Source organism: Cydia strobilella, chromosome Z (assembly GCF_947568885.1).
Source record: "Cydia strobilella chromosome Z, ilCydStro3.1, whole genome shotgun sequence".
NCBI classification, from domain to species: Eukaryota; Metazoa; Arthropoda; class Insecta; order Lepidoptera; family Tortricidae; genus Cydia; species Cydia strobilella.
In genome coordinates, this window is record NC_086068.1 from 13,000,543 (window position 1) to 13,020,596 (window position 20,054).

The 20,054-nt window shown below is 36.5% G+C and overlaps 1 protein-coding gene across 1 annotated transcript; it reads left to right on the plus strand.

Annotated features, from left to right (window-relative positions):
* The first annotated feature begins 164 nt into the window (after nucleotides 1–164).
* On the plus strand, nucleotides 165–18,007 carry LOC134754475 (sodium-coupled monocarboxylate transporter 1-like). The gene is made up of 13 exons (XM_063690809.1): nucleotides 165–471; nucleotides 561–720; nucleotides 1,028–1,145; nucleotides 1,291–1,358; nucleotides 2,685–2,839; nucleotides 6,945–7,085; nucleotides 10,181–10,399; nucleotides 11,190–11,317; nucleotides 11,412–11,554; nucleotides 11,634–11,818; nucleotides 12,098–12,218; nucleotides 17,160–17,300; nucleotides 17,852–18,007. The coding sequence occupies exons 1-13, from the start codon at nucleotides 287–289 to the stop codon at nucleotides 17,930–17,932; spliced, it is 1,845 nt and encodes a 614-aa protein (XP_063546879.1). The 5' UTR covers nucleotides 165–286; the 3' UTR covers nucleotides 17,933–18,007.
* Nucleotides 18,008–20,054: the final 2,047 nt, after the last annotated feature.

Here is a 20,054-nt window from a genome sequence, read left to right on the forward strand (position 1 = left end):
TATTATGTGACGGTAGATGGTATACCTCAGGTAGGTGGCAGGCAACGTTCACCGCGCGATCCGAGAGACGTGCGCGCGAGCCGCGTAGCGGCCGCCGACCGCCGCGACACCGGTAACTAGCCAATTAACATCCTCATCCCTCCGTGCCTGTCCGAGATCCTTCCAAGTATAAATATAGCTCGTCCAAGCTGCAAGATCCGCTCGGTAAATGTCCATTCTACTCTGAGATGTAGTTTAAGTGCCCCGCTGATCAGACGTGCCACTGCCGAAACGAGACCTGTGCAATATGTCGTCGATGGTTTACTTCGACTGGCTGGACTATCTGGTGTTCGGGGCCATGCTGTTACTTTCAGCATTTATCGGCATTTACTTTGCTTGCTTTGCTAGCAAGAAGCAAAATACCACGGCCGAGTACCTGATGGGAGGCAAAACTATGGGCATGTTCCCAATTTCTATGTCGCTGATAGCCAGGTAAAATAGTGTTAAATACGTTCACTAGTTTTATATTAGGTATACTGATTTATAGGTGACATTTAGAAGTTATATTATTCCTATTGCAGTTATGTATCCGGTATCTCCCTGTTGGGATTGCCTGCAGAAATGTACACATACGGAACACAGTTATGGGCTGTAGTATTTTCAGAATGGGCAGTATCTGTTGCCATTGCCTTCATTTATCTTCCTGTTTTCTACAATCTTCAAATAACATCTACCTATGAGGTCAGTTTAACGTACACATTACTAAATCAAATATTGACTAAAAGAGAAGCTCCATTTTGACAAAATTAAACATAAACGAATTTTACCGTGCATGCATTGCGTTTTTAATCAGTACATGATTTATGTAGATATTGAACACAATACAGTGTTTTTGTTGTGTATGAGTTAAATATTTATGCGTGAAAATGTAAACATTGTATTTATAGTCAGTACCACGTATTATTTTACGCTTATCTGATATCTCAGTCACAACACTACACTAAAACAGGCAAATTAACTTCAGTTTCCAATTCTCCTCTGTTTTCAGTACTTACGTCTGCGATTTTGCCACAACGTTAGGCTACTGGGATCAATAATTTTTATTGTGAAAATGATGCTCTACATTCCAATAGTAATATATGTGCCGGCTTTGGCATTTAGTCAAGGTATCCATCAGTTGTTTTATTTTTGGTAAAAAATATCAAATAGTTGAAGACTAGCAACACACATTTAAAAAGTATAAGCATAGTTAATTAATGCGTATTCCGCTACACACGCGCCTATGTAAGTATTGTTTTTTTTTTTTTTCAGTTACCGGAATCAATCTTCACCTAATTACACCGATAGTATGCATCGTTTGCATATTTTACACCACTGTAGTAAGTATATACAATACGAAGGTAGGTATACCGCACAATCCCACGTACGTTCCCTACAGTGTCAAGTCCTTTATTCAGCGGTAACAAGTTAATGCGAATATAATTTAAATTTACTAGTTTGTTCGTCCATATAGTTCAGTTTTCGCAGGCTTGCGTTGCGCTAAAGCGAGCGAGTGCAAGAAATCAATATTCATTTTCACTGAAAAAGTCTCGCAGTAACAAAGAAGGGCGCTAGAAGTTTATACGGATTAAGGTCATGCACAATAGGATCTTACTCGCTGTACTAGGTATCTTCCTGCTTGTAGTAAAAATACAAAAATGTTACATGTCGTGCGGTTATATATTCATTACACGCATTACAGGCAAATTTAGTTCTTGTTATTTTATATGATGTTCATGTTCAGTGTGAAATGGGGTGTAGGGGGAATTCAGCTTCTTCGCCGAAGCTGAATTCCTGAGGTTAATACTGTTTAAGTTTAGGTTTGAAGTCATGTTTGGTATCATTTTCATCTGAACCAAAGATGGAGACCATCCCAAATTTCATCTAAATCGATTCAGCAGTTATTGATTCCCCATACAAACTTCAACTCCACTTTTCACACCCTCAAATAATGATTTCGGTTATAAAAACTATCCGGTCCTATTCCGGGACTCAAACTATCTCTGTACCAAATTTAAATATGGTATAATTTTAATAAGAGGAGTTTTAAAAAAAAGTATTTTTTTAAATTTTGTTTTTACTTCGGAATGGTGTCAATGTGATACCATAAATGAATTTAGCACCCCCGATTTATATGAAAACGATACCAAACACGGCCTAGCAGCTTCACTGATGTAGATATCAAGATAAAATTAAGAATCCTAAATAATTTCCAAGAGCGGATATCTCAAAAACTATACAAGATATCGAAAAACTTGACTAAATAAAACGTAACAAATTAAATCAACTATCATTTTTTATAAGTGACCATGTCGCTAAGACCCATAGTTTCCGAGATATAATCGAAAAATCGAAAAATGGGACCTTCAAACCCCCCTCTCCCCGCAGGCTTAAGGGCTACGGCCGGGGACTTTTTATATGTTCACCTTCTAACTAGCCCAAACAAAGTTACGAAGTCAAAAATTGTGTTCCAAGCATTTCTCTCTATAACTTTTTTAAGCATTCGTTGCCTGACCTATCCTATAAAAGTAAGGATATAGTCATGTACGAAATCATGAGCTCCACGTGGATGAAGACGAGGTCAGTTGCTAGCTAGTGATAAAACTGATAAATAAAACTGTTGCAAGTTTTACAAGACCCATTTATTACTTATTGGATGATTTCAGGGGGGACTTAAAGCAGTCGTGTGGACGGACACCCTTCAAACGGTACTCATGTATTTTGGCGTCATATTCGTGTTGATATACGGAACATGGAGACTCGGTGGGGTGAAGAATGTCATTGCTATAAACGAAGAAGGGCAGCGACTGGAGTTTTTCAAGTAACTAATATTGTATTAGCAGGTATACAGGGCGTCAAGGGAAAGTACCTTAAATGTCGTAGATAGGATATTTTGCTGAAAGAAGACTTTATGTTATTTTAAAAAGTTAGTAATACTGCATTCAAAAATTTTCTAAAAATTACTTGCTTCGTCTGGGAATCAAACCGACTTAATGGACAAAAAATAATAAGTAATATTACTAGTTTGTAAAATATTACTAGTTTGTATATTGGCGTTAGTATTAGAATTTATGTTTAGAACATTTTTTTTCGCATCGCACTGCACCCGCCTTAACTAATTTCTGTTTGGCCCAGTGGTTGACTGGTAGAGAATGCGTCAAGGCATTAAGTCCGCCTTTTGTACTTGTTCTTGTGCAATAAAGTTAAAAAAAAAATAAGTCTTCCTAAGTAACATAGTATCTTAAAAGCCTCAATAGCCTATCTACGATATTTGAGGTACTTTCCCTTCATGTCCCATAGTCTTGGGACGCTCTGTATACTGCATTAATGAAAAACCTATCCAGAATTTTGGCGTCTGCTGTTGCTGCTAACTTTTCGATGAAAAACACTTATCCAGAAAGGCCGGTTTCCTAAATGTATATCCTAACCATATAGCAATGTGATTAATTCGGTTTGTGTTAAGGACTTGAACTAGTAACAGTTATATTATATGTTATATTAATATTCACACAAAATAAGCGATCACCTACCTAAACCTTTGACAGTAAATCAAATCTTAACTTCAATATGTGTCTCTTAACTTCAAACTCGGGTAAATCCATTCGACCCTCTCAGCAAATATCTGCCCTATTACCTTTTCTTAATACCAAAATCGCATAATCTCACGGATTTACCCGTATTTGAAGTTAAGCTACTCATATGGCCTCAGTGTACCCCACTACCTTATTTTCGTTTTTACGTTAAACGCAACAAAAACTATAGTCAAAGTGGTGTTAAAGCTATCAAAATCAGCACGATTGAACTTTAGTCCATATAACTCAATTTGACCAGAAGTACCAAAAAATAAAATAAAAAGTAAAGGAGTTATGACGTCATCTTTTTTTGTATAGAAAAAAAATTTCTAACCCTAAGAAAGCCATTTTGAAAATAATTTAATTAAGTACTTTTGTTTTAATTTTCCAATTGATATATAAATCATAAAATTATACGTAATAACCACACAATCCTTTAACTGCGCGTTTTCATCAGTTGGTATAGTTTGTTTATTTTTTCACACAAAATATCAAGTTTGGGCTCCTTCAGATACGATATACCTAACAGATTTTTTTGTACAATATACCACAAATGATACGTAGTATTTTCATATTTAACCCCAAGAAAGCAATTTTGAAAATAATTTCATTAAGAATTTTTTTAAATATTTCTTGTGTATAATTTTTCAATATTTGAAAAATAAAAAAAATGAAATGATTTTCAAAATTGCTTTCTTGGGATTAAATATCATAGGATTAGGATATAAGGTATTATTTGTGGTATATTTTACAAAAAATAATTCAACGGTATCGTATCTGAAGGAACCCAAACTTGGTATGTTTTGAAAATTATTTTTATTTATAGAGGGTTTAAATACATTTATTTACATACAAGATATATACAGTGGTACTACGTAAACGAAATTAATAACTAGCTTAAATCTAAAATAGGCCCTTGAGGCATTGTACCAAGGATGCTGGCGGCATTTCCCCGCTGTATCGCAATGCTGATACGTTGTGCGAGAAAGCCGCCAGCTCTTCGGTCACCAGTTACGTCAACCAGACGCTTCGCGATTTCTGCAAACAACTTATGCGCGCTGGGACCCCATGGACCTAGAGTTTCAACTCCAAATGGAACGAAATGATACTCTCTACCGAGGCTCTTATATTTATTACGTTTTAAAATTTCGGCGCTTTCCGCCGCTCCGCCCGCTTTTACATTAGTCCGTTGGAGGTGGGACGGTGCCAGTGTGTCTACGCAGGTAGCATCCCACACCAACATCCGTCCCAAGCTCCAAGGAACCAAGGACATCCCATCGGGCCTCTTGCCATCATCTCTGATAATGCCAGTCGGCTCAAGAAGAGCGGGTACATTGATGGTGGCAAGAGACCGACGGATTATGTCATTAAGCGACGCATGTCTTGAAAAACGGCCGGCACTTTTTTGACAAGATAATCCATGGTGTCCCAGTCGGTCCACGTCCGTGCCACAAGAGCATATGTGTGGCGTACACACCGAAACCCCGAGTCGCAAACCAGTCGCCAGTCTAAGGGAGGCCGGATCCAAGAAAGTACCAGTATTAGGCGAAGGATGGGCATGTAGCCAGTAACCCGCTTCCCGGGCTCCGACCGCCAAAAGCCTCGCGCGGTCTGGACCTGTACAGTTGTTTAGGAGAATATTGTAAGTTAAATCACAGTAAACATTATCCCAACTCCTTTGTGAATTTGGGTTGTCTGGAAATTGTTTTCCCGGGCAAGCAATTTTAAAAGCATTTTTGGCGTCCTCAAAGCCCGCAATCTCACAGTTTGTGGGCAAAGCCCTTAAAATATTTCCTATGAGACCAGACGTGCTATGAGTGGACACCAAAAAGGCTGGGGAAGCCACACTGGAAATTTTGCGAATTCCTAAACCTCCAAACCGAATAGGGAGGGACGCTTGAGACCAGGAAGGCTCACTTAGCTGAATGTTTAGAATAGTCTCTAAACTAATTTTGATCAAATCATCTAAAGGCGACAATAAATTTTGATATTTCCAAAAAGGACAGCAGCGGAGCACATATGTAAATTTAGGGACAAAAAGACAAAATTTAAGAATCACAAGAGCATAATGAGGGCTAATTTCGAGTAAGCGATTCGTGTGACTTTTGAATTTAGTTATAGAGTTAGAAATATAACCGGGAAAAGATTCTTCGAATATAGGAGATCCCAGGAGGCAAAGAGAATACTTGTCTACTGATTTGATATCAGGAGCCAGATCGTCAAATTTGGGTTGTAAGTCTGCCAAAGAACAAGAAGGTTTTTGAATAAAGAGTTCACATTTGCTGAAATTCAGTTCTAAACCAATATTTTCGAAACTACTCTTAATAAAAGACAAATCAGAGAGCACAGTATTCACGTCGCCTCCTAGAGTTCCGTCATCTAAATACCAGACATTGAATTTTGATTTTAAATTTTTAATAATTGGATTTATAGCCAAACTAAAAATTGCTGGCCCGAGAGGGTCACCCTGCTGACAGCCAACCTCAGAAGATAATTCATGTGACTTGTACATTAATTTAGATGAGTTTGAATAGCAAAAGAAAAGGTAATTGTATAGCTCAGGAATTTTGTCCTTTACTTCTGTCAGCAAAGTGTCCCTACTAACCGAATTAAAAGCATTTTTAACGTCAATTTTGACTACAATTTCGCAATCATTGAGTGAAAGGTAGGTCCTTAGGGCATGGACGGCTGCCTCGCACCCACCTTTCGTGCCGAAACCTAGCTGTATTGGTTCAAAAAGGGACTGCAATTTTGATCTAACGTGTCTAACCGCAATTTTTGATGCCAGACGTCGTAAAGTAGACCCCACAGCAATGGGTCTCACCCCTCCGTCCTTTTTGGTTAGGGCGATCAGGTTTGCACCGTATAGAATAGGGAGGATTTCAGTGTTAATTTTGCCTGAAAACATAAAATTTACTAATTTAGTAAGGGAACTGATAAGCTGCACACCTGCGTCGCCCACGGAATGAGAAATTAGATCCTTCAAATGTTGGGGCGAGATCCCATCCAGGCCGGCCGCCGAACCGTTTTTGAAAGAAAAATTTTTATTTTAATTTGAAACACGTGAATAAAATGTAATGATGTGATACATTTTTAGAACCGGCTCAGAATGCCCTTTCATTTAATATAACACACGATAGGTTTCTAAACAAAAAAAAATCCATACAAAAAAAGATGACGTCTGAACTCCTCTCCTTTTTATTTCATTTGTTGGTGCTTTGGGTCAAATTAATTTATATGGACTAAAGATCAATCGTGCCGATTTTTATATCTTTAACACCATTAGCAGCGTTTTTTGGCGAACCGCTATCACTACTAAATGTAGTCAGATCTGCGTGTGTATAATTGTTTTAGTATGGATCCCGACCCAACTATAAGGCACACATTCTGGACAACGGTATTCGGCAATTTCTTCAGTTGGCTCGCGTCATGTTCTGTCAATCAGGCGATGATGCAGAGATGTCTGGCTTTATCGTCATTGAAAAGGGCGCGAATGTAAGTTACGTTTAAAAATTCAACACATGTCGGTACTGACACAGTAAGGCAATGAATGGAAGAAGAGTATGGATCCATACTTGCAAAAATGTTCGACAAATTCTCAACTGTAATGTGAATTGAGTTAGGCCGGATTTAGACTTGTAAGCTTCTAACGTAAAATGTATGTAAGTAACTTACGACTGAGTTTACACCTAAAAATAAAATTACAGTAAGTGACACTTACAAAAGTTATGTGAGATCTACTTACGTAAATTATAACAAGACCATTTACACCATAATTACTGAAATCATAATTTAAAATGCCATCTCATGTCGTAAAGTCAAATTAGCAGCTGCATAATATTATTTTAAAAGTCAACTTAAATGGATGACAGAGAGGAACAAGGTGCATTTTTAAATTTGTATTTTTTTAAGTTAAGAATGGAGTAAGTACCTACCGAAACCAACTTTTAGTCAATGAAATCCGACGGATTTGGAAATTTTGGTTGTAGGTACAAGAGTTTGGAGCGTAAAACAAATTCCATGCAAATTTCATATAATCAACATAAATACGATTAAATACATTAAATTAAACCTTTTTTTTTTCTTAAATGTCCATCGAGAGAGGAAAATAGGTATTATGGCTAAAAACTGAAAGCACATCATCTCATCTCACACACACAAACACATATCAAAATATTTAATAAAATAATTTGATTTGTACCCAAAGTTGGGGTCTATAGTTGTATGGAAAGACAGACAGTTTCGGGGCGGTCGTCCACTTGATTCGCCTTAATGATTTATGCACTAAGTTTGTTTGATCCGATCTTCATAGTCTTACTTTTTATAGTCTAAGTGAAATATCATATTCAGGCAACTAAGGCCCATTGAAACAAACTAACCTACATACAATAAAAATCATATAAGCTAAAAATTACAAATATAATTATGATTCAAAAGAAATAATTAGCTTTTCCACCTCAGATGGCAACCTGACTCGTGTTTGCTTAAACTATATTTCACAGCAAAAACCTACGTAAGTAACTTTACTTAACGTAGTAACTTTAATTCGATAAGTCGAGAAATGCTTCCGTGAGCAACCTCAAAGCAGTTTACACTTATAATTTTTACAACTACCGTAACTAGGAGAAAATTATGATAAGCGACTTACGAGGGTGTTTACATTTGCAAATTCACCATAAGTTGCTCGCGTAAGTTAATTACGTGAGTAAAACTTACAAGTGTAGATCCGGCCTTGGACTAAATAGCTTCAGTCTCTAGTTTTCATTATTTTAATCCATGCTGAAATGACAAATGAATTTGTAATAGTTTACCATAGGCATTAGATTTTTTCGAAGAATTAATTCCCATTGAGCTGGAAATCATTTTAATAGGTACCTTCATTTGGTCCTAAATCCGTATAATCCGAGTTTGGGATGGACCAGGAGGTGTGCATAATCTATTGCTCTTTTTCAGTTTCTTGCTTGTACAAGATCGAAAACGGTACGTCCGACGGATTTGTTTAAAATTGATATCTGAGGGTCCGAAAGGTGCTTTAATATGAATTCGTAGTCGAAGTTTGTAAAAAATGGCAATTTTTTTTTGGTATAATCATGTTGAAAATCCGAAAACGGCCTTTAAACAGTGTCTGATCCACCAAAACTTGCTGGTAGTGCCCTTGTAATTGATTGTAGGTTCCTTCTACATCGAGTGGTTTGGCAATCCAAGAAAAAAAAAATCTAAACCTCCCAAAATTTATGCACATCTCTTGGGATTGAGCAAACTCGGATTACACGCATTTAGGACCAAATGAAAGTATTAAAACCATTCTCCAGCTTGCTGGGATTTAATTCCTCAAAATGCTATTTTTGGATCTAATTTGATTGGCCTATCTGTATGAAATATTTAAAAATATTGAAATGGAGTATATTGTGTATAATGAATTTAAAAATACATCCTGAGAACCGTTACAAGCTTTCGTGGTCAACGGAAGACTGAGGAAATAGTACATTTCGATGCTAGTGCGGAAAGAATGTTTTATTTCACGAGTACCGAGACTCGGGACGAGTGAATAATGACATTTCCGCACGTGTATCGAACGACGTTTTTAATACAGTTGCGAAAAAATAAGAAAAACAACAAGTAAGGAATTCGAAACTTTTATATTATTAATTCTGTGACATTGACATTATGAAGAGGTGTTTTTTTTTATCTGGGTGTTATTATTATTGAACCCACTTCAATGAGTTTTTTTTTTTTTATTATTCTTAATTTTTATAGAGGCTTCCGTACACTCGTGGTGACGATGCCAGCCTCATAGGGGAGTTCACGTGTGTAACTAACCTTCAGACCTAAGTTCCAGATATTTTTTATAATATGTAAACATTTTCTCAGCACCTTCTGATAGCGGTTATTCAAGGATAATGCGCTGTCCAAAATATTTCCTAAAATGTTTTTCCGCTCCACTTGGCCTCTAGTGCATTCTATATATATTTTTTATGCATTTTCTATAAGACAGAAACAATTGTAAATATAAAACATTGTACTATTATTACCCAAATGTCGTTAATTACGATTATTTGTGTATCGTACATTTATAAAAACAATATCGAATGTTGCCTTTGGAAACTTAAAGCAGAATGAAAAAACGCCTCTTCTTTGACAGGCGTTCCGTTCCATTCAGACAACTTATTAAGAACGGTTTTTTAATAGTCAATATATAAAAAAGACGTGTTATAATGATGAAAAGTAATAAAATATGAAATGTGTATATTTTTCGTATTCTTACATTAACAGTAGGTTTTTATGTTGATTACGACGTTTAAAGGAAACTAATATTAACACTCATCAATAAGTAGTCATGACTTGGAACAATAATAAATTTAAAAAAAATTGGAAAAGTAAAAAGCACTAGTTCGCGAAAACCAACTTTCCGCACGCTAAACAGCTACGTAAAGTAGCACTTTTTGAGCAACTGTATTAAAAAATATATTCGTCGCGGGATGTATTTTCAATTCAACGCGATATATGTGTTAATAGTTTTATTTTATGACTTTCATGAGTGACTATCGCGGTAACCGAAGAAAATATAATCTATCCGTATTTTGGTGCAGAACTATATTCATAATGGCCGCTGGTATCTACATGATTGTGAGCCTCTGCTGTTACACCGGCCTAGTGATTTACGCCACGTTCTCTAGTTGCGACCCGCTCCAGACCGGGGCGATCAGGAAGAGTGATCAGCTGCTTCCATACTTCGTGATGCAGCTCACCGGAACAATACCGGCGCTGCCAGGAATTTTTATGAGTGGGGTATTTAGCGCAGCTTTAAGGCATGTATTTTTTTACTATTTTTCACTACATACCGGAAAACTATTGCTATATGTAGCACTACGACCTTGCCCTAACAATATGTTAATATTTTGATATTGTTATATTAGACCTTGACACGATTTCGTAGTTAGACAGAATCCCGCTCAAATTCTAATTACATTAAGTTTTTATTTTAATGCTATCCCTGTAAAGATTAAAAGTATTTTATCTATGTATACTATCATCATAAACCGCATATATGATGGGTTAAAAACCGCAAATTACGGCCAGAATTAAGATAAATTGTTTTGCTAGAACAAATTTCTTATCTGCGATAATGTATTAATTATTGTGTAATAATACATAAAATTAAATTAAGTATATAATGATTAAATGTTAATATATATTTTTCCTTTTTTATTGTGGGACGTACCACAATAAAAAACGGATCGTTGATTTTTTCATTGTGATTGACATCTGTATATACAATTTATAGATTATATAATGATTTATGAAAAACAAAGGAATTGTACTTGAACTCAATTTTGATATCAAAATTTCAAAGTCTTTCAAAGGGGTATCATATCGTATGAAAGAGCTAGAGTTGCATATTCTTAAATATTTTTATACAGTAATAAAATTGATTTATGACTTTCTCCGAAGTTTACCACAGACATTATCATAAATGTTACAGGAAAAATATAAGGATACATCTAACTTTTTTTATACCAGAAAACATTTCTGAACTTATTTCACAATTTTACCGCGTTTCCTTTGCAAGTGTTTATTATTATTGAAATTACGTTTTAGTTCAATGTCAACTGGATTAAACTCACTCTGCGGTGTAATTTTTGAGGATCTTATCAGACCCGCATACAACAAGCCAATATCAGAAAAAACTGCAAGCTTCATCATGAAAATCATCGTTGTAGTAATTGGTAAAAAAATATTTCACTATACAAATTACATTTTAAATAAATTGTAGAACAAAATTATAAGAAACAGAATAAGCGGTGTTTAATTACTTGACAGGTGCCATTTGTGTCGTGCTCGTGTTTTTGGTAGAACACATGGGCGCTTTGATTCAGGCTGGTAAGAGCTTGGCTGGAATTACTGCAGGCAGTCTACTAGGACTGTTTTCTATGGGTCTGTTTTTACCTTGGACTAACTCAACGGTAAATACCTTTTCATGTTGAATGATCCATAGTCGTCAGGTGCGAATTCTCTAATTTCTCAATTATTTGAACGTTACAGGGGGCCCTCGCAGGTGGTCTAGTCTCTACTATGTTTGTCGGCTGGATGTCCATCGGCACGCAAGCCGCGATGATGAGAGGAGACATCGTGTTTCCTACAAAGCCCGTGTCTGTCGCTGGGTGCGAGGCAAACGTCACACTGCCGACATCACCTGTATCGATGGCGCACACCGTGGAATTTGACCGGTATCCACTTAGCTCGGATTTCAAGAGCATCTTGTTAATTAGTACTTATATCGGATTTATAAATATTTTAATTAAAAAGTAAGTTTTCTAAGACGACAATCGGCACGCGAGGAACGCGGTGTTGCATAGAGGTTGTTCGTCTTAGATATTTTACTAGTCTCTGCCCGTAACATGTCTACCCTCGCGTATGTGCATAACGGTTGTTAATGCGGTCAAAACATACCTACGATTAATAAATTTATGAACTTGGTGTGTCACTGAACTTATTGTTGCCAACAGGTCGGGGACATTCTTCCTGTACAGATTGAGCTATTTATACTACACGTTCGTTGGGATGATTGTCTGCGTAATGGTGGGCGTCGTGGTATCATATTTCACGCGGCCAAATGATCCGGCGATGGCAAGTGTCTTCAGACGTTTATCCTATTTAGTTAATACAAGTGTAGCATCCAGAAATAACAGTTTAGATTTTAACTGTTTTGAGCCGTTTATAAGGACAAATTTAGGACTGAAGTAGAGTAGGAAAATGCGAACAAAGGCATCCAAATATTTCAGTCCCAAATGACACACATAGAAATCAATATCGATTCTTAAAGATTTTGCTTAGGTATTTATGTAAATATGTATACGTTAAATGATTCCTATCAGACTCTTGATGCTGTTATTGTTTTCCCCACAAAAATATTAATAAATTGTGTCGTTCTCAAGTAAAAGGTGATGTAATTTGCTTGCATCTCTATACGAATAACCTGTCAGAGGATCCTTGTGGTAAGCGACAATGTGGTACCTTTTACTTGAGAACGACACAATTTATCATAGAGATTCATAATTGACAGAAGCTAGCATTAAATACATACCTTCAAATATTGGACGAACGCGCTTCTGTCCCTGGACTTTAAGCCGGTCCGGAAAATAGACTTAAGTAGGTTTACTATAAGACGACGGTCTGGCCTAGTGGGTAGTGACCCTGCCTGTGAAGCCGATGGTCCTGGGTTCGAATCCCTGTAAGGGCATTTATTTGTGTGATGAACATAAATATTTGTTCCTGTGTCATGGGTGTTTTTAACCGACTTCAATTTCATAGAAGGAGGAGGTTCTGTTTTCGGTTGTGGCTATTTTTTTTTTTTTATGTATGTTCACCGATTATTCTGAGACCCGTGGTCCGATTTGAGTAATTCTTTTTTTGTTCGAAAGGAGCTACTTCCAAGTTGGTCCCATATTAATCTGGTTCTGATCTGATGATGGGATCCCTGAGGAATTGAGGGAACTCCTCAATTTTTAAAGGCACATGTATGGTGATTTGGGTGTTTTCATAAGCAACTTGAGCATTTTCTCTCGAAAACGACCAATTTGATGAAGTGGACCTGATGATGATGATTGTTTTGAAGATAGATTAGATTAGATTAGATTAGATATTTATTCTCATAATATGAAATAACATTATAAATTATGCTAGACTAATCTACATGAATTTATATTATGATCGTCATTGACTAGATATTTACATAACATTATTTAATAAACTAATTGATACAAATCAAAAAAATGTCTTACAAATTTTAAATTAAATTAAAAATTAAATTTTATGCATTTATGTCAAAAACAAAATACGGGATTATTAACTAAGTATGAGTATCTCCTATTGATCGTCATGTTCTAAATAATAACTAGTTATATACATATTTCGTTAAGAATCAATAAATGAGAACATGTCAAGTTTACAAAGTTCAATTTACAATTTCAAGTGTCGAGGTCATATACTCATTTACTGAATAAAGTGGATTATCCAATAAAAGGACCCTCAGTTGACGTTCAAATATTTCGTCAGATGTTTCAGTACGTAATGTAGCGGGTAGACGCTCGTAGTATGTCGGGCCGATTACTCGGGGGTTTTTGCATGAAAGTGCCATGCGTCGCGGCACTGTTCTGAGTCTCCCCGTGGATCTGATTAATTTGCCCGTGACCTCAACACGGTTAAACAGTGGCAAGTTTTTTCTTACGAACATTAATATTTCGAATATGTATAGTGAGTAGTGCGTCATTATCGATTTTTCTTAAATAGTTCCTTACAAGGGTGTCTGGGTTTAACTCCTGCCAGTAACCATATTGCACGTTTCTGGAGTATTGATACACGATTTGCATCCGTGGAATTGCCCCAAATAACCGCACCATATGACATCAAGGAGTGAAAATGCGAGAAATATACGGCCTTCACAATCCGACTTGAACAATTCTTTTTTTGTTTGAAAGGAACTACCTCCAAGGTGGTCCCACATTAATCTGGTGCTGTTCTGATGATGGGATCCATGAGGAATTGAGGGAACTCCTCAATTTTTAAAGGCACATGTATGGTGATTTGAGCTTGAACTTGAGCATTTTTTCTCGAAAACCACCAATTTGATGAAGTGGAGCTGATGATGATGATTGTTTTGATGATAATGATTTCAGCGATTACTCCGGCACCCATGATCCGATTTGAGTTATTCTTTTTCTGTTTGTAAGAAGTTACCTCTCCAAGGTGTTTTCGTAATATTTTTGGTTTTGATCTGATGATGGAATCCGTGAGGAATTGAGGGAACTACTCAATTTTTAAAGGCACGTGTATGGTAATTTCGGTGTTTTCTAAAGTAACTCAAGCATTTCCTCCCCGAAACCACCAATTTGATGTAGTGCAACTGTAGCCTAACCACGAGTTTGACACTAAATATTCTTCGTAACTTACTTTGTACACTAATATGCCAGGATTGGGTCAGTGGCGGGGCGGGGAATGGATTTAGTGACAGGAATGATTTCCCAGACGGACTCGAGGAAAATTCTGATTATTTAATAAAGTTTACGAATTTATAGTTGAACATGATTATGTTTTTCATTCATGCGTCACGCTCTTAACAATTTCTTAAAACTAAAAATAGAAAAATAAAAACTTTTATAAAAAAAAGATAAACCGACTTCAAAAAGGATGAAATAAAATATTATCCTTTTTAGGGTTCCGTGTTTAAGTATATGCGTTACCAACTGATATGTTTGAAGTCGGTGCCAAGCCAAGTACTCCAAGTAGTAACAATACCAGTCAAAAATAATCAGCTTTATGTCTATAAATCCCATTACAACTGTACAAATATTATAAACGTGAAAGCAATTATGTCTGCCTCTTTGTTACCTTTTCATGGCTAAACAACTGAACCGCTTTAGCTGAAATTTTGCATGAAGGTTCCTTGAATTGTTTTATATATTGAAATGTAGTCCTCTGGATAAGCGACAGAAAATAACTCAGTCCCAATCCGACACTTGCGTGCTATGACTGTTCAAGAATTAGTAAGAAATGCTCTTTAAAAAATACGACGACAAAACGTATTAGATTTACACTAACGTGCCGACAAGCATGGTACGAACTGCGCCAAGAAGGTTCAACCGTGTGTTCTGTTCTGAGGTGTACAGAAAGTTCGTTTATTGTTGTCGTGTAACGCTGCGTCTTACATATAGGTATCAAAGGATTAATTAAGGCGCCGTGCCGCGCCGCTTCGCATTCGCGTGTTGTTCGCCTACGTAGTACGCTGCGTTAGGTAATCCAACGTACATACTTATATAGCCGCATCTTTATCGAATTGCACCAAAATCACTATGAATATATGGTTTAAAATTTGGCTTGGCACCGACTTCAAACATATCAGTTGGTAATGCATATACTTAAACACGGAACCCTAAAAAGGATAATATTTTATTTCATCCTTTTTGAAGTCGGTTTATCTAAGGTCCATTTTTTTAGTTTTTCGTAAATATCTCGTAAAGGGTGGCCCATTGCAAAAAGTGTTCTTATACGTAAATAATCTACAAGAAAGACTCAGTACACTTTTTGTTAGGATCTATATTTACAAAGATATTAAAGCGGGAAAGTTAATTAAAATCAATTCTATGGTCCGTTTTTTATATTTTCGTAAATAACTCTTAAACAGTGGCCAATAGCAAAAAAAATTATAAAACGTAAATAATCTCCACAATTTTTTTCTACAAAAAAGGTGTAGTACAGTTTTCGCAAGGATCAATATTAAAAAAGATATTAAAGAGGGAATGTTAATTATAATTCATTCTAAGGTTAATTGGTTTTAGTTTTTCGTAAATAACTCGTAAAGTATGACCAATAGCAAAAAAAAATCTGATTTATAATAAATAATTAACAAAATTATCTACAAGAAACTTGTAGAATACTTTCACTGGGAACAATATTCAAAAAGATACTAAAGCGAAAAGTTACTTATAATCAATTTTAACGTCTCTCTTTAGTTTTTCATAAATAACTCGTAAACGGTAGCCTATAGCAAAAAATATTCTACATACAATTTTCTACAAAATACACGTAAAACACTTTTCTCTAGGACTAATATTTAAAAAGATATTAAAGGGGGAAAGTTAATTACAATAATAAATTCTCAGGTCCCTTTGTTTTAGTTTTTCGTAAATAACTCGTAAACGGTGGCCGTAACAAAAACGTTATACACAGATAATAACCATAAAATTTACTACAAAAAATATTCTTCACATTTTTTTCGCTAGGATCTATATTTAATGAGATATTAAAGGGGTATATTTGTATGGAGACGGCCGCTATGAGACGGCACTGCTATCCTAGAAAACCAGAGCTTAAGACATAATGTCCACCCACGGTGGACATGATGGACTAAGATAATTTAAAGCCAAGAAATTAAAAAGGAACAAAATGCCCTGGTGCTGCGGTGCCGCGGTGCCGCGCCAAACTTGCGATAGAAAATATTGCGTTCGCGCAAGTTTTTACCTTTTATCTCATACTACTCTGATAATATGTATGATATGCTGGGTAACGATATACAATATCAATGCGGTTTGTTTACAGAGGACCTACCGGGAAATGCGAATCCGAAATTTCGCTATCTGCCTCTTTATCGCTCGAATTTGCAAGAGTGACAGAGATGTTAGATAACGAAATTTCGATTTTCTTGTTTCCCGATCATTCGCGATAGACCCTCAGATTGTGGTAGTGGAGCCCCCTACGCAGAGTTTCACGTAATATTCCCTATTGAAAATATATGAAAAGTAGACATGTTATCGTGATTTATTTCTATCAAGCCAACTCGAACTCTTTAAAGTTTTGGTTGGAGTCTGCGCCTACAACGAATAGTCTAGTTTCCGTGTGTTTTTTTTTCATGGCATTTATTGCCGTTGATTAAAATGTGTAAAAATTCAATATAAAACTTTTGCTTTGAGGGGGCCCTCTTATAAGTGTTGCTACGAGTATTATTAGGTTATTTTGATGTTATACATAATTGAATATCTTATCATTAGGGTATTAATTGTTTCCCCGTTGTAGGTTCATCGGGATCTCCTGACGCCGATCATCCACCGCTGGCTGCCGCCGCAGCACCCGTACTGCCGGCGGCCGCGGCTCACGCAGCACGACATCGAACTCAGCGCCCGAGAGATGCCTCACCTGCGTGCACACGCTTTTCCTGTAAGTTCTTAATTGCTAGAATTGACAGGTTTATCTTTACATCCAAAACTTAATAGGAGCGCTGGTGGCCTAGCGGTAAGAGCGTGCGACTTTCAATCAGAAGGTCGTGGGTTCAAACCCCGGCTCGTACCAATGAGTTTTTCGGAACTTATGTACGAAATAAATCAACTGAACTGAACTGAACTGAACTGAAATATGATTTGATATTTACCAGTCGCTTTTCAGTGAAGGAAAACATCGTGTGGAAACCGGACTAATACCGATAAGGCCTAGTTTGCCCTCTGGGTTGAAAGGTCATATGGCAGTCGCTTTCGTAAAAAACTAGTGCCTACGCCAATTCTTGGGATTAGTTGTCAAGCGGACCCCAGGCTTCCAGGAGCCGTGGCTAAAATGCCGGAATGACGCGAGGAAGATGATGACATCCTAAAACTAATGGATGTCATCTTATTTTATAAAAAAAAACTTTTATTCTGATCAAGGACTTGTAATATTGGAAGAGCAGTTGATGATCATTATCACCAATTGTATTATATTGAAGGTATTTGTTACAGAAGGCGACTGATGTTCGAGTTCCGGGGTATTTCTCCAACAACAACTCGGACCCAGCTACAGCTAGGTTACGCCCTTCTTAAATAAACATAAATCATAATTAATTAGATTCATTTAAGTATGTAATGTAGTAATAAGATTCATTGTACCGTACTGTAAGTAAAATTAAGCATTCCATGTTGATTAAATAAAATTATAAATTATTAATTATTATTTACGTATATATTTTGCGTTTAATTTACAGAGCATTTAACAGAGCAATTTGTATAGGTACCTACTAGCAAACAAAAAATGACCTCTTTATTTCCGAAAGTTAAGAAGACTAAAACTAAGACTAAAACTAATTGGGGAGAGTCAGCTACCTATATCTACAGCCAATTAAATCCTACCACATCTAGATTTCCCATTAAACGACATGTTTTATTTACTTACATATTAACCTGCTTCATACAAAATGAATTTAGTATGAGATGGCGTATCGTTACTGGTGAATTTCCAATATGACTTGGAACTCCAGTAGCCGTTTAAGAACCGCAGGTAACGCTCTTACGGTTACATTTCGCTAGTCCTTGGGTGAGGTTTTGATAGCTCAGATGGCAGTGCATTGGGCTAGTAATCCAATGGTCGTGAGTTCAAGTCTCACCTAAGACAGTAAATTCTTCCACTTTTAAATTTATCCTAAGCTTAATCACTTTAAAAGTATTTCACTACAAATATAAACAGGATATTGCGTGAGTTTAAAAAAATGTCTAAGTGTTATGCTTCTTTATTCATATATACCTACATTACAAAAGTATACTCGTATCTATTTGTTTAAATCTTACCATGGCTTACTGATCAAGTTTTTCGAAATTTAAATTTTAAAACCTCGCGTATAAACCAGCTGCAGCAGTCGCGCAGTTTTAAACTTACCTCCGACATCGTTGCAGCTGTCAAAAATCGTCAGGTGAATAAGTCTGCCGTGGCTGAGCATTTACTGGAGTCCGTAGAGTTGAAAAATCTAATAGCCGTAACCACTACCGCACCGCACCGCGACCTTGGTGTGGTGCGGTGGTGTGTTACGGCTATAATATCGACCGGTTCACATTTGTCTGTCGACGCAGCGTGCATCAGACAGATGTGAACGCAACCATATTAAATATATGAAACCGATATACGTCACGACACGTCAGAGAAATGTGAATCGGGCTTTACTGTTGTGTTGACCGAGTTCCCTAGTGTGCAAAACGTTCAAGTTGGTATGTAAGGAAAGAGTCGTGGAATGTATGTGGCCCCATGGATATGTATGGATACATTCCACGACTCTTCCCTTTCCGCACAGACTCTAAACAAGACCAAGTGCGGGTAGTTCGAAAAATTCGCGCAACTATATGTTGATGTCAACTTTAGCCAGTCTTGCTCCGAGACCACGGAGGTAATTTATTAAGTCCCATTTTATAATTAATAATGTATAAAAATGTGAAATTTTAAATCATTGTATCAGTGCGATTTCGGTTTCTTGCTATAACTATTTAGGATTTAGATAAAGTTGAAGTACTTACGTACTAAATAAGAATATCATCAAACGCAACAAAATGCTTCATTAATACAAGTTTAATGTTGATGGTCCGATTTAACCAACTCGTGGGCTAAATCATATCGATGGCGGTCACTTCGTAAAAATACATTTTGACTAAGTTAATTTAATTCCAGAATGATATCTTCGTGCATATTGTAGCCAAGATACTGAATTATGTACGATACAGGTACGATACAACTGACGCTCCCTTCATAACTAAGCTAATACTGCATTAAGCTACATAATGGTTATGCGGCAAGTACCTTATGCAAAATGAATTCTATTAACCTTTTGGACGCCAATGACGGATATATCGCGGTACCGCAGGTGCAACGCCCAAGACGGATTAATCCGTCACAGACCACAGAGCAACATAGACCTACATGCATGTGCATAACGTTCAGTTTCGTGTTAATTTCTGTTTTGAGTCAAAACTTTTGACACTTCGGTGACGTGGCATCCGAGTGACAGCTTTTTTGTGTTTGGCACGGCGTCGAAAAGGTTAAAAGTAATTCTATTGCGCTGACAGAGATAGCTAGTTCCAGTATATGTCAAAATTACAGTTTTTAATTGCGTAACTTAAGTCGACGTTACATTAATTAATGAAATTTTAATTTTAAAGCTGTTTTCAAAGTAACATAAAATAA

What these genes read in the sequence shown, in the direction of transcription:
- LOC134754475 (XM_063690809.1), top strand. Translation starts at nt 287, where the DNA reads ATGTCGTCGATGGTTTACTTCGACTGGCTGGACTATCTGGTGTTCGGG. An exon ending in AATCATCGTTGTAGTAATTG is followed by an intron (nt 11,318 to 11,411) that starts GTAAAAAAATAT and finishes ATTACTTGACAG; the next exon opens with GTGCCATTTGTGTCGTGCTC. An exon ending in TGCGTGCACACGCTTTTCCT is followed by an intron (nt 17,301 to 17,851) that starts GTAAGTTCTTAA and finishes TATTTGTTACAG; the next exon opens with AAGGCGACTGATGTTCGAGT.